The sequence below is a fragment of the Takifugu flavidus genome, chromosome 7, assembly GCF_003711565.1.
Source record: "Takifugu flavidus isolate HTHZ2018 chromosome 7, ASM371156v2, whole genome shotgun sequence".
Taxonomy (NCBI): domain Eukaryota; kingdom Metazoa; phylum Chordata; class Actinopteri; order Tetraodontiformes; family Tetraodontidae; genus Takifugu; species Takifugu flavidus.
The window spans coordinates 175,129-190,000 of record NC_079526.1 but is presented as its reverse complement, the minus strand read 5'-3'; the positions used below and the strand labels follow the sequence as shown (position 1 = coordinate 190,000).

The following is a 14,872-nucleotide window of genomic DNA, read 5'->3' as shown; positions in this document are numbered from 1 at the left end:
GTAAACGACTGTAAAAATAACCGCACATACTGTATTTATTAAGTTATTATCCTCACTTGCTGCTTCTTTTGCACTTCTGGTTAGATGCTAAACTGCATTTTGTTGCTCTGTACCTGTACATGTGCAATAACAATAAAGTTGAATCTAATCTAATCTAATCTTAACTGTAGCTGTTAGATCTTAGCTGTAGAACTTAGCTGTTAGCTGTAGGTGTAGCTGTGAGCTGTTAGCTTTAGCTGTTAGATGTTAGCTGTCGCTGTTAGCTGTTAGCTGTTGCTGTAGCTATTAGCTGTAGCTGTCAGCTGCCCAGAAGTATGCGTTTGAAGAGCCCTCAGCTTGATACACCCCGAACAACTCGTGATCTCCTAGCATTTCTTTTTGTCGAGTCAATGTGTGCATATTTAGAAATCACAATCATGCATCTTTTTTTGTCTCTTCCATATGTTCTGATTTCCACCATCTGTCCGAGCCAACACAAGGTTAACTTTCAGAAACAGCAATTATGTCTGACCCGCTAAGATGTGAGGAGCACAATATTCATGCACATTTTCACATTATTCATATAAGGTGACAAGATCAGTCCCTTTAGCCAGTCAGGATAAATAAGTTCTGTACTTTCACTGAGGAGGTAAAACCTCTGAAACGACTTCTGGGGTTACTTTTTAAAGTTAAAGTATATGCGCATCCTGGGCTAGTTTGTATTATTGGAGAATCCTTCCAGGGGTCATCCTCCCTCCCGTCAATAACAACAGGTAGGAGGGCCAGTGGAGGCAAAGCCCCATGCTTCACCAGAATGTGCTACTTTCTGGGGAGCATAAGAGGATTTGTACACCCTGATTATGACAAACACTAGTTCTGGGAAAATGTGCCTGAGTTTGTGCCCATACCTCAAGGAATCAAGGAAAGCAGGAATTAAGGGTACAAAGGAGCCTTTGTTGAGATGATCTAATGCCTCACTTTTACTGCTGTGCAGCTCTAATCCCCTGCATGACTGGACCATGACTTGGGTGTCAGACATGTCCACTGATGCTGAAAACGTCTTGTCTTTGCTCATGTCATGCAGAGATCACAATCATCCATGTAGAAGGATTTTTACATCTGCATTTCAGCTGAAAATGAGATGAGCTTATAAATATTTCCCGAGGGAAACTGAGATGAGTCGGCACCATAAAGTGGTCAAGAGGTCTTCATCTGCTGTCGAGAATGAAAAATGGGACTTTTTCAAAAGAACTTATCATGCCTGAAAGAATACAGTGACTGTTCACACACCAGGGGATTGTGCGCTGTTCAGCTGGCTGCTGTCAGAGGTCAGGGGAAGGGGAGTTCCCTATTGCTCCTCAGGAAAAAATATGTCAGCATGTGAAGACAATCAGAGGATGTGTAATGACAGGATCTGCTGATAATAGTCTCTCCGCACGCATATTATTCCAGTGGAGATCTTTATGACCTGACGAAACGCCTGACAGGCAGATACATGTTCAGTGCTGACCTGTCCCCACATGCAGCAGCTGACATCGTCCCTCTATGGACAGAAGAATGTCCAAGTCTTTGCTTTTGGCACTTAAATTCAAAGTGCCCTTCATCTCATTCAGGTTGGACTCCCAAGGGGGAAGTGAGTGTACTTTGTGACACTTTCCTAAAATGTCGTGACTTAAGACTTTAATGAACTCTGTACGTGGCAGGACACAAGTACAAACATTTAAGTGATGTATACGTACTTTTGAGTGCTGCTGTTTCCTGACACACCCCCAGTAAGTGGTAGTAACACTCCATCTCAGCAACAGAGATCCGTGTGGTGGAACAGGCCTGTCGATAACTGGACAGTGAGATGGAGGAGAGCGGTCCATCTTTGTCCACTACTCCACTCATTCTCCCTATTCAGAACTGCACGACAGGGGACAGCTTTCAGCTCCCTGCCTCTGTGTCGGTCATAATCTCGGTTAAGCCCATTACGTGACAGCTGCATGTCTGCACACCCCTACCTGACCTGACCACTTTCTCTAACCTGTGTTTAACCAACTGCTATTATGGTTTTTTTCACACACATGAACACGTGAACACCTGCACACACACGTCGAAATATTAATCCCGATAAAGCTCAGCATGTGGCAATAATCCTTTTTTGTAGTAACTCTCAAAAACAGTAACAGAAACAGTGCTGTGTTGTAGCACGATGGAAAAAACAAGAGCAACATCCAAATGTTTTTGTCTTTATGAATAATGCCAAATGCAAAGATGGGTGTTCACACTAACCCATTTGTTTTTCTAACCATTGTGTCTTCTGTTCTTAAGTAGGTTGAACTTGCCTCAAGACGTCTTCCGAATGGAAGAAGCCAACTTTTAGTTGCCACCATCCTCTACTACAATATTTACTATAAGGCTGACAGGTCTGTGCAGCTTATTAGCTGTCAGCTAATATCCTCACACACTTTGACATAATCTCGTGAACATTTACTCCACATGCAAATCCTCCCTACCCATAGTTAGTCAAGTAGCCATTAAATACAGAACCCACCTGCAGTCAAACACTTATTGCAGCCACTTAGAAATGACCATTATTGTTGTGTACATGGTCATATGATTGTTGTGGGCCTGTGCTCACTGCCCGGCACCGTAGAGCTCGATTGGCATTTGCCATAGAGCACCAGAATTGGCAACTACGCCACTGGTGCCCTGTGCTCTTCACTGATGAGAGCAGGTTCAACCTGAGGACATGCGACAGACGTGAAAGGGTCTGGAGATGCTGTGGAGAACGTTATGCTGCCTGCAACATCATTCAGCATGACCAGTTTGGTGGTGGGTCAGTGATGTTGCACCCTGGGGAGGCATATCCCTGTAGGATGCACAGACCTCTACAGGTTAGATAATGGCACCCTGACTGCTATTAGGTATTGGGATAAAATCCTTGGACCCATTGTCAGAATCTACGCTGGTGCAGTGGGACCTGGGTTCCTCCTGGTCCACGACAATGCCCGACCTCATGTGGCTAGAGTATGCAGGCAGTTCCTGGAGGATGAAGGAATTGATACCATTAACTGGCCCCCACGTTCACCTGACCTAAACCCAATAGAACACCTCTGGACATTATGTTTAGGTTAATCCAGCACCACCAGGTTGATCCTCAGACTGTCCAGAAGCTCAGTGATGCCCTGGTCCAGATCAGGGAGGAGATTCCCCAGGACACCATTCGTCGTCTCATTAGGAGCATGCTTCGATGTTGCCAGGCATGCGTACAAGCATGTGGGGGCCACACAAACTACTGAGAATCATTTTGAGTTGCTACAATGACATTTTGTCAGTCTGGATCTGGAAGTCCCACAGGATCTTGACCTGCTTGTTCTCCAGCACTTTCGGGGCGTCTCCCACCTGGACCCTGGGACCTCCAGGCCATAATCAAAGCAGATGTTCCTGTACACTATGCCAGCCACCTGGTAATGCCGCTCCATGTATGCCTTACCTGTTAACATCTTGCACCCTGCTGTGATGTGCTGGGCCGTCTCAGGGGCATCTCCACACAGTCTGCACCTGGAGTCTTGTCTGGTATGGTAGACCCTGGCCTATTGCTCTGGTGCTCAGGGCCTGTTCTTGTGCAGCCATGAGTAGTGCCTCTGTGCTGTCTTTCAGTCCAGCCTTTGCCAGCCACTGGTATGTTTTCTTGATATCAGCTTCCTCAATTTGTCGGTGGTACATTCCATGCAGGGGCTTGTCCTTCCATGATAGCCCCTCAGGTTCCTCCTCCTTGGTGGGCTTTTGTTGCCTGAGGCATTCACTCAGCATTGTCCAGTAACATATTGCGTCACTTCCTGTCTTCTCAATCGTTCATTGTTTGCTCTGTGCACGGTGTGTTGTTTTCACTTTACTTAAAATTCAATTTAATTAAAATTGAACACTTGGGACATTCTAGTCACCTGATAACAGTGCGAAATAACCCATATTAAACAAATACAGGGCTCTGCCGATTATCAGCGTTAGCATGGCCTCACCATCTGTTTCACCCGGTGTCTTTGTCTGTTCAGCGTGTGAAATGTTTAGTTACTCCTCTGCCTCCTTTAGTGAAGGAAATAGGTGCAGAAAGTATAGTTTATTTACGGCTATGGAGGCGAGACTTAGCGAGCTTGAGACGCGGTTCCGCAGCTTGGAGTTAGCTGGAGTTGTGTCAGGTAGCCAGGAGAAGCTAGGTGCTGCGGAGCCGCCTAGCGTAGCTACAGCTAGCGGTCCCCCGGCAGCAGCCGAGCAGCCGGCTAGCCACGGCGGCTGGGTGACGGTTCACAGGAAGCGTAGCCCAAACCAAAGGCCCACGGTGCACCACCACCCGCTTCCCGTGGCTAATCGTTTTTCCCCACTCGGCAGCACACCCGCTGACAAACCGACCCTGGTAATTGGCGACTCTGTTTTGCGCTATGTGAAGCCGACTCCAGCGACCATAGTTAAGTGCATTCCGGGGGCCAGAGCGGGTGACATAGAAGCCAATCTAAAGCTGCTGGTGAGAAGTAAACGTAAATTTGGTAAAGTTATTATTCACGTCGGAGCAAACGACACCCGGCTTCGTCAGTCGCAGGTCACCAAAATTAACATGGAGTCGGTGTGCAACTACGCACAAACAATGTCGGACTCCGTAGCATTCTCTGGTCCCCTCCCCAATCTGGCCAGCGATGAAATGTTTAGTTGCATGTCGTCGCTGGCTGTCACGGTGGTGCCCCGAAAACCAGGTGGCCTTTATAGACAATTGGAGCATTTTTTGGGGAAAGCACTTTTTTCTGGTCTGATTAGGAGAGACGGTGTCCATCCCACACGGGATGGTGCGTCTCTCATTTTTAGTAACTTGGCTAATTTTATTAGACCCAAAGTGACCTGAAAATCCAGGGTCCAGACCAGGATGCAGAGTTGTAGTCTTACACACCTCTCTGCAGCTTCCATAGAACCCTCATCCACCAACAATAATATATTTAACACTATAGAGGTAGTCTTTGTTCCACGGTTAAAAGTTCACCAGGCACAGAGCAGGGGAGCGGTCAATCACCATAATAACGATAATGACAGATAATGCTGTAGCTAAGTTTAAGGAAGCAATCCCTGTGCTAATGCCAGGACCACCGTGTGTTTCCCCAGGGATCAATCATTATAATCTTAGCCCTGCTGAGGTTGACTCTATCGCTGAAGGTGCAGCAACCTCACTGAGAATCAGGCTTGATTATGTTGCCCCCCTGAAAAAGAAAATAGTAAATCAGAGGAGATGTGCCCCCTGGTACAATTCACATATCAGGACCCTCACGCAGAAAAAGCGCAGACTAGAAAGGAAGTGGCATTCTTGTAAAATAGATAGCTATCATGTAGCCTGGAAAGACTGTCTATTAATTTACAAAAAGGCCCTCCGTAAGGCTAGAACAGCTTATTTTTCTTCTTTAATTGATGAAAATAAGAATAACCCCAGGTTTCTTTTCAGCACTGTGGCCAAATTAACCAAGAGTCACAGTGTTTTAGATCCATGTATCCCTTCTTCCCTTAGTGGTGAAGACTTCATGAGCTTCTTCACTGATAAAGTTCTAGCTATCAGAGAAAAAGCTAACCAGGCCATCCCATCAACTGGACCATCACCAGATGTGCTGACTGTGGGAACATACAGGTTCTCCAACAAGCCCTTAAACTCCTTCAGCCCTATATATTTTTCTGAGGCGTCATCGCTAATTCAGAAATCCAAGTCCACCACGTGTCTTTTAGATCCCATCCCAACACACCTGTTGAAGGATGTTTTACCATTGACAGGCAGCTCTATCCTGGACCAGATCAATTGTTCTTTAGTGACAGGTTATGTACCCCGGTCCTACAAGGTGGCAGTGATTAAGCTGTTGCTTAAAAAACCATCACTGGATCCTGATGTCTTAGCAAATTATAGGCCGATATCCAACCTTCCTTTTATCTCTAAAATTCTTGAGAAGGTGGTGGTGACTCAGTTATTGGAGCACCTGCAGAGAAACAGCCTGTTTGAGATGTTTCATTCAGGCTTTAGAGCTCATCACAGTACAGAAACAGCACTTCTAACCCTAACCCTAACCCTAAAAAAAAATAAATTCAAACACAAGAATTGGAAGCGTTCTCCGATCACCTCAACAAAACAGACGAGCATGTAAAATTCACCTGGGAAGATGTAAAAAGAAACAGTCTGGCCTTTCTGGACTGCGCAGTCAAGATCACTGAGGACAGAAGTCTCACCATCGAAGTCTACAGAAAACCTACACATACCGACCAGTACCTCCAGTTTGACTCTCACCACCCACTGGGACACAAGTTGGGAGTGATCAGAACTCTCCAACACCGGGCCAGAGAAATACCCACCACATCCCAAGGCAGAAAGAAGGAACAGGACCACATTAAGACAGCTCTCAAAACATGTGGCTACCTAGACTGGGCCTTCACCAAAACCTCAAGAAAGCGAGACCTCAGCAAAGGAGAGGAGGAGAGAAACAAATGCCGCAGCGTTTCCATCCCCTACCTGTCTGGAGTCTCGGAGAAGTTTAGGAGGATCCTCCAAAACACGACATACCGGTTCATTTCAAAACCAGCAACACTCTCAGACAGAGGTTAGTACACCCAAAGGACAAGACACCAAGACCCAAACAAAGTAATGTTGTTTATGCTGTACAGTGCCAGGAGAAATGCAAGGAACTGTACATTGGGGAAACCAAACAACCTCTCCACAGAAGAATGGCACAACACAGACGTGCCACCTCTTCGGGTCAAGATTCAGCAGTCCACTTACACCTAAAGGAGAGTGGGCACTCCTTTGAGGACAGCCAAGTAAGGATACTGGCCAGAGAAGACCGCTGGTTTGAAAGGGGGGTCAAGGAAGATATCCATGTTAAATTGGAAAAACCATCCTTAAACAGAGCTGGTGGCCTGAGGCACTTCCTGTCACCCACATACAATGCAGTCCTCCACTCCTTCCAACAACAAAACAAACATTCACACCATTCCAGGAGACCCAGTGACTCATCACCATGTGATCCAGCAGACAAAGGGGAGACACCTCAACAGAACTAGGTGAACGACCCGACCAACGACCCTGCTAACGACTCTCAGGTGACCACCCAGATCATTAGCATGCTAATGGTCCACAGGGACTATATATTTTCAAGCTCTCTCCCCAGCGATTTCAGAACTGAAGAAGCCTTCTGGATAGAAGGCGAAACGTCTTCAAGAGAAGAAACCCAGTCCAGTTGACAGAGAAAACCACCTTGGATACAATGACCTGGATGACTGAGAATTTACACAGACACTTCTTAAAGTTACTAATGATCTTCTTATAGCTTCAGATCATGGACTGGTTTCTATGCTTGTTCTGCTGGATCTCAGTGCTGCTTTTGATACAGTTGATCACAACATCCTGTTACATAGACTGGAACATGTGATTGGGATTAAAGGGACAGCACTAGACTGGTTTAGATCGTATCTATCTGATATATACTAGTTTGCTCATGTCCCTGGTGTTCCCTCCTCATACAGTAGGGTTAGCCATGGAGTTCCTCAAGGTTCTGTACTTGGACCAATCCTCTTCACCTTGTACATGCTTCCCTTAGGGAACATTATTCGGCAGCATGGGATACATTTTCATTGTTATGCTGATGACACTCAGCTTTATTTATCCATGAAACCAGAGGAGACAGAGAAGTTAGTGAAGCTTCAGACCTGTCTGAAAGACATAAAGTCCTGGATGTCTTCAAATTTCCTCCTCCTTAACTCAGGAAAAACTGAGGTCATGGTGTTTGGTCCTGAACCTCTCAGGGATAGATTAGATCACATGATCACTCTAGATGGTATCTCACTAACATCTAGTCTCTCTGTGAGGAATCTAGGAGTAACTTTTGACCAAAACCTCTCCTTCAACTCACACATTAAAACAGTCTCTAGAAGTTCCTTTTTCACCTGAGAAACATCACAAAGATCAGGAAGCTACTAACGAGGCATGACGCTGAAAAGTTAGTCCATGCATTTGTTACTTCTAGGCTGGACTATTGTAATTCTTTATTATCAGGGTGTTCAAACAACTCTTTCAGAAGCCTCCAGCTGATCCAAAATGCTGCAGCCAGAGTTCTGACAGGTATTGACAAAAGAGATCACATTACTCCTGTACTGGCATCTCTTCATTGGCTGCCCGTTAAATTTAGAATAATTTTTAAAACCCTTCTTTTGACCTACAAGGTCCTCAGAGGCCTAGCTCCATCCTACCTGGAGGAGCTAGGGACACTTTACCAGCCCAATAGACCACTCCGCTCTCAGAATGCTTATCTACTTGTGGTTCCCAGAGTCTCTAGGAGTAGAATGAAGGGCCGAGCATTTAGCTACCAGGCCCCCCTGCTATGGAACCAGCTCCCTGTCCAGGAATGGAAGGCTGACTCCATCTCTACTTTTAAGATCAGACTTAAAACCTACCTTTTTGCTTATTGTTACTAATGCTGTAGTTCCAGTTACTATTATAGACAGACAAATTATCATACTTAGTGGGTCGTCTAATCATTAGATTAACATCCTTGTGAGGTGAATCAGAGAGTCAATGTCACGCTCGTTCTTGGCATACAGCTTGATGTCATCCATGTAGAGGAGGTGGCTGATGGTTGTTCCAGGCCAGGGTCTACCATACCAGACAAGACCCCAGGTGCAGACTGTGTGGAGATGCCCCTGAGACAGTCCAGCACATCACAGCAGGGTGCAAGATGCTAGCAGGCAAGGCATACATGGAGCGGCATAACCAGGTGGCTGGCATAGTGTACAGGAACATCTCTCTTCACTGAGTATGGACTGGAGGTCCCAGGGTCCAGGTGGGAGACACCCCCGAAAGTGGTGGAGAACAAGCAGGCCAAGATCCTGTGGGACTTCCAGATCCAGACTAACAAGATGGTGGTGGCCAACAAGCCTGACAAAGTGTTGGTGGATAAACACCGAAAGACAGTGGTGGTGATAGATGTAGCAATCCCGAGTGATAGCAGCAGGAGAAGGAGAAGAAGGAACACGAGAAGCTGGAGAAGTACCAAGGGTTGAAGGAGGGGATGGAGAGAATGTGGGGCATGAAGGCAACAGTGGTCCCAGTGGTGATTGGGACACTAGGGGCAGTAACACCCAACCTTAGTAGATGGCTCCAACAGATACCAGGAACCACATCAGAGATCTCTGTCCAGAAGAGCGCAGTCCTAGGAACAGCTAAGGTCCTGCACAGAACCCTCAGACTCCCAGGCCTCTGGTAGAGGACCCAAGTCTGAAGGAAGGAGACACCGCCCAGGACGGCGAGGAAGAGATTATATATATATATATATATATATATATATATATATAGGTTAGGGTTAGGGTTAGGGTCAATATCCAGGATGAAAAAGATATTAGTGAGTTCCTTCATTCAAATCCATGAATGAAGGTGCTAGGTGAATACCTCAGGCAGCAGATGGAGACGAACAGCTGGAACCATAATGGGAAGACAACCCTCTGGCCAAAGTGTGGAGGTGGGTGATATCAAGAAATTGTGATAGAAGCTGGGACCTACCACCCCAGTCAACATCCAGGGTTCAACATCTACCACCCCAGGCCACATCTCCTCTCCTCTCCGAGTAGATCATTGATGATGTCGTTTCCATATAGTTTCTCTGTTTTTCTCCCCCACCCCCTCTGTATCCATCAACAGGTCTTACCGCCTTTATAGCTGTATGCTGGCCTGCCGACCTCAGACCCTGCTGAACCACTCTACTCTCATACCAGCAGCTTGTACTACTAATGTATCTCTATGATCTCTGCAACTTCTCTCTTCTACCTGTCCTCCCCCTTCTCCTCTCTCTACCAAACCAGCCATCAGCAGGAGGGTCCCACTACACGAGCCTGGTCCTGCTCAAGGTTTCTTCCTGTTAAAGGGGAGTTTTTCCCTGCCACTGCTGCTTGTCAGGGCCTGGGATTCTGTAAAGCACCTAGAAACAATTTTGATTGTAACAGACAATATATAAAGATTGATTGATTAATTGATTGATTGATTGACCACACCAGGCAACATCCAGGGTGCAACACCTATCACAACATCCAGGGTGCAACATCTACCACCCCAGGCAACATCCAGGGTGCAACATCTACCACACCAGGCAACATCCAGGGTGCAACACCTATCACCCCAGGCAACATCCAGGGTGCAACACCTATCACCCCAGGCAACATCCAGGGTGCAACATATACCACCCCAGGCAACATCCAGGGTGCAACATCTGCCACCCCAGGCAACACCCAGGGTGCAACATCTACCACACCAGGCAACATCCAGGGTGCAGCATCTACCACACCAGGCAACATCCAGGGTGCAACATCTACCACCAAGGCAACATCCAGGGTGCAACATCTACCACCCCAGGCCACATCCAGGGTGCAACATCTACCACACCAGGCCACATCCAGGGTGCAACACCTATCACACCAGGCAACATCCAGGGTGCAACATATACCACCCCAGGCAACATCCAGGGCGCAACATCTGCCACCCCAGGCAACATCCAGGGTGCAACATCTACCGCCCAAGGCAACATCCAGGGTGCAACATCTACCACCCCAGGCCACATCCAGGGTGCAACACCTATCACAACATCCAGGGTGCAACACCTATCACACCAGGCCACATCCAGGGTGCAACATCTACCACTCTTTACCACTACCACAGATCAACTGTGCAGGCTGTGCAAAGAACCCCCTGAGAGAATTCAGCACATAACAGCAGGGTATACGATGCTAGAAGGTCAAGCATATATGGAACATCACATCCAAGTAGCTGCTATAGTGAACAAGAACATCCATCCATCCATCCATCCATCCATCTACCCATCCATCCATCCATCCATCCATCCATCCATCCATCCATCCATCCATCCATCCATCGTGTGTCTTCAAAAAGAGTTAGATTTTAGATGATAAGATGATCCAGATAAAATTTCTGCATTGTTAACACGAATTTAAATGAGGAGACATCAGGATTTTTCCAAAATATTTTCTGTGAGAAAAACACAGATTTTTATATTTTAAATGAGCTGCAAATCAGATAAGAATTCAAACAGCACACAACACTCTTGGCTGTGTTGAACGTGATATTCAAAACACTTTCAAAACTGAAGGAAAACTAGAAGGAAAGAGGTCCTCTCTTACATATCACTGATCCCATTCTGCTGCTGCTCACACTCTGAGGCAATCTGTGAAGGTTCCAAGTCACCAACAACACAACACACACGCTTACACACTCACGCTCACTCCTGTGGTAGACACTGACTGCGCTCACTGCCTATCCTCACTCTGACGAGTCTGCTTCTCACTGCTGCAGAGCCAACCCACCAATTCTGTGTGTGTGTGTGTGTGTGTGTGTGTGTGTGAGAGAGAGAGAGAGAGAGAGCGAGAGCGAGAGCAATGCACAGTAACTGAGCTGCTGGACCACACTTCTCAATGTTTCATTTCCTCTGTTCTAAAACATCTGCTTTGATGTGCCTTTGGTCCATCACCCAGTGCTTTCATCCCAAAGCTCTTCCTTCTCTTAGCTAACCGCAGCAGTCTCAGTTTTTACAGGTTGTGACTTTTCACTCATCCATTGTTTTCTCAGAGCGGTTGAGGTTTACCCCACCATTGGTACCGTCATAGTCTGAACTGAACATAGTTAAGTTGTTTTGCAGGCGAGAGTTCCTGACCCCTCCCTCTTTCCCCTCTTCCTTGCTCCTGAAGCAAATGTGCGTCAGAGGGTTGTGTGTTTAAAATAGAACATTTAACCACAGCCTGAACGGCTTTGTTGTTCATGTGTGTACCAAAGGAAATGATGCTTTTCAGAAATAAAGGCCCCCACGCAGAAAGACAAGTCAGCTGATGTCTGAGCTGTTTCAACAGCTGACTGCTCGCTTCAACACAACTGTAGGTCAGCCACAAAGACGGGCGGAGAACACACACAAACTTCAGTTTGTCCTGAAGAAAAGTGGTCTCGTCATTCTAAACAAGTGTGGACTGTAATAAGCATCAGGGTGGGGGTGTCATTACATCATGAGTTACATCAATGCAGGTCTCAGCTACCTCACTGGGAGTGACCTTCTCCTGTTTTAATGCCAAATACTGGAACCAGACCGAAGGCTCCAGCACACATCCACACAGCTGCTCGCCCTTCTATACCCTTCTGCACCCTTCTATATATAGAAGGGTATACCCTTCTATACCAGTTACTTTCAGATCGTTCAAAACTGGACATTAACGGCAGTAGGTGGGCTGCTCATGTGAGTCTGTCCTCTTGCATGCAGACTATTTGGGATCTTAGCTTAGCTTAGCTGTGATATTCTGAGAAACCGCTGTGGTCATGATGTTGGGAACTCACAGCCATGTTCTCCTGGGGAAGCCACATGTTTTGGTGCTAGTTTGGGGACTTTGAGGAGGTTCGGCCTGCTGGGAGTGTAATCTGTTTGTTGTAGAGGCCCACAGTGTGAAGCAGATCACATTATGTTGTTCACCTGATCAAATCAACAAGAACTGCAGAAATCAGTGATCAAGAACAGACCCAGCGTTCCTTCTGACTGTAGTAGATGGACTCCACAAACTGTCCTGTACTCTCAAAGAATCTCATCCCTCCTTCAGTCAAACCTCCCTGAAGTGGATTACATGAAGGTCACTGGTGTGTGACACAGTGAGGGGTGGGGGTGGGGCTGAACATGAATCTGATTGTTCGTGTGAGCGATGCTCCTCCCGCCACCTCAGTGGTGGAGGAGCAGCCATTTTCTGGGCCTGACGTGCTGAGAGTCCCTAATAAATCATGCATGAGGGAAGCAGCAGGCTGAGGGGCATCAATCTGTGTTGCTGTGATGTCAGCAGCCCCAGTAGTATATCACAGAATGAATCATTTTCTCAACTGGCAATGAGATGGGCTCTTCCAGGAAAATCCTCTCACAGATATGCATACATTTTTTCTGTTGAGCATGTGGACATGCAGACATGCAGAGAAAGGCTCAGGAAAAAGCACAAGATGTCTTCATACTTTCATCAGCAGCCACTGAAGTAAGTCATCATTTCATCTGAACACTGAACCACCAATTAATCAGTGCTTAAAAGTCTCATCTGACATGTGAAGCTATATTAGATACTGTGGAAACTGAACAGCTGCCAGGTGGGAGGAAGGAGACCCCCCTGGACAGCTCCAGCACATCTTTCAGTAACACCTGGAGAAGAGCTGTGTATGGCATGAAGCCTTCAGCTCACCGCCTTCACTATTAACACTGAATCGAACTCCCATATCTGCTGAAGAGCTGCCGTTTCCATAGTAATGTGCCAACCACCCCTTCTTATCACTGAAGGCAGTGCTGCGCTCTCCAGCATGGCACGTTAACCTAGTTCTCCACCACGCGCAGACGTAATGGGATGCACAGTGGCAGTAAGGAAGAAAAATATGACAAAGAAACAGAAAGTGGCCAAAGATGAGGAGGATGAAAGACGAGTGGGAAACATCTGCAAGAAAAAGAAATGAGGGAGGAAGAGAAGGAAGCAGAAGGCATTGTGGGAACAGCATAGAAATATGGGCTCCGTGTGTAAATGTCTGTTCCATGTTCCACGATTGCAAAAGCTGCATGTCCCTAAGTGAAATAAGCAGGAAAATTAGCATGTTGCTATGCTATGCTATGCTATGCTATGCTATGCTATGCTATGCTATGCTATGCTATGCTATGCTATGCTATGCTGTGAAACCAGAACCAAGCACATCGGGGTCTGAGCACCCTCAAAATAGAAATTTCATGGACATTTGTTGCCACATGAGGCTGTTTATGTGATGCTGCTCACGTGGAGACGTCACTGATGACCTGAACGCAGCTTCTGTGTGGTCCTGATGAGGGACACACACACATCCTCTGTGCCTACTGCCACGTTTGGGTCAGCATGACCACCTTGAGAACATTGTTCTAAAGCATTTCGACGAAAGGTGGGGGTGTGAAAGTGACTCACCGACATGAGCGATGACACACTGCACCCTCTGTAGCAGCTCCTGGACCGACATCTCATCGTCTCTGAGCCAGCACAGCATCTCAGGGCGAGGTCGGAGCTGCTCTCCTCCAGTCTTCCTCTCTCTCTACCTCTACCCCTCCTCCTCCTCCTCTCCCCGATGTCTTTTCACTCTCCCTTTACACACAAATGTCCCCTTTTCTTAAGAAAGCAATATTCATCTAGTCAGACTCATAACGGTTATAATTACCACATAATAATAGTAATAATAAAAAGAAATAAGAAAGAAAACTGAACAAATGAAACAAATTAGCTCTGCAATTCACCAGATAGGTACCTAGACAGTTAACTTCACCATCACTTCACTGCTGCGTCAGTAAAGTAATTGGACAAAATACTGTAAACATAAATAAACAAAAATTGTTTACAGGTAAAAACATTGTCATCGGATGGAAAAAAGGCTTTCTAATCCACAAAGAGATGAGTGGGTTAAGATGATGCTCCACACAAAGCTGAGTCACACGGACAGGAGGAGTCCCAGGGTCGCTACCTGCCTCCCTGCGGACACTCATGAGGCGGGGCGGGGGTGCGGACAAATGAGTGGGCGTCCGGAGAAATCCCGGATTATGGATCTGTGCTGCAGATGGACTGGATCCTCCTGGCCTCCCACTTATCCGAAGGCAGAAATGTTCAATAATAATATTATTAACAATAACATCGTTGTTAATAATAATAATAAAATTAATGCATTTGATTTTCCTTAGTACAGTCAGGAAAGTTAAGAAACCCCCAGCTCATCTGTAGTTCAGTCCCAGCTCCTCTGCTGATCACACTCCACATTTTCACAAAGTCCCCCAAACAGGTTATATTTGCATAAATCCAGATCTCCTGGGACTGGGAGACATCT

The 14,872-nt window shown here is 46.5% G+C and overlaps 1 protein-coding gene across 15 annotated transcripts in view; it reads right to left on the bottom strand.

The window, feature by feature from the left end:
• The window catches only part of mcf2l2 (MCF.2 cell line derived transforming sequence-like 2), a 60,314-nt gene extending 45,830 nt beyond the window's left edge, over positions 1-14,484 (bottom strand). For 10 of the 15 annotated variants that reach the window (XR_008951249.1, XM_057037369.1, XM_057037378.1 and 7 more), the window contains exon 1: positions 1,719-1,884. Coding sequence is in view for 13 of the 15 variants with exons in the window: in XM_057037369.1 (XP_056893349.1) it covers positions 1,719-1,869 (151 nt within the window). In the remaining 2 variants the exon portion in view is untranslated. Of the gene's footprint in view, positions 1-1,718; positions 1,885-3,457; positions 6,432-11,157; positions 11,445-13,968 lie in introns of those variants that run through there. The other 5 variants (XM_057037372.1, XM_057037371.1, XM_057037375.1 and 2 more) reach the window with 5 other exon arrangements.
• Between the last annotated feature and the right edge of the window lie 388 nt (positions 14,485-14,872).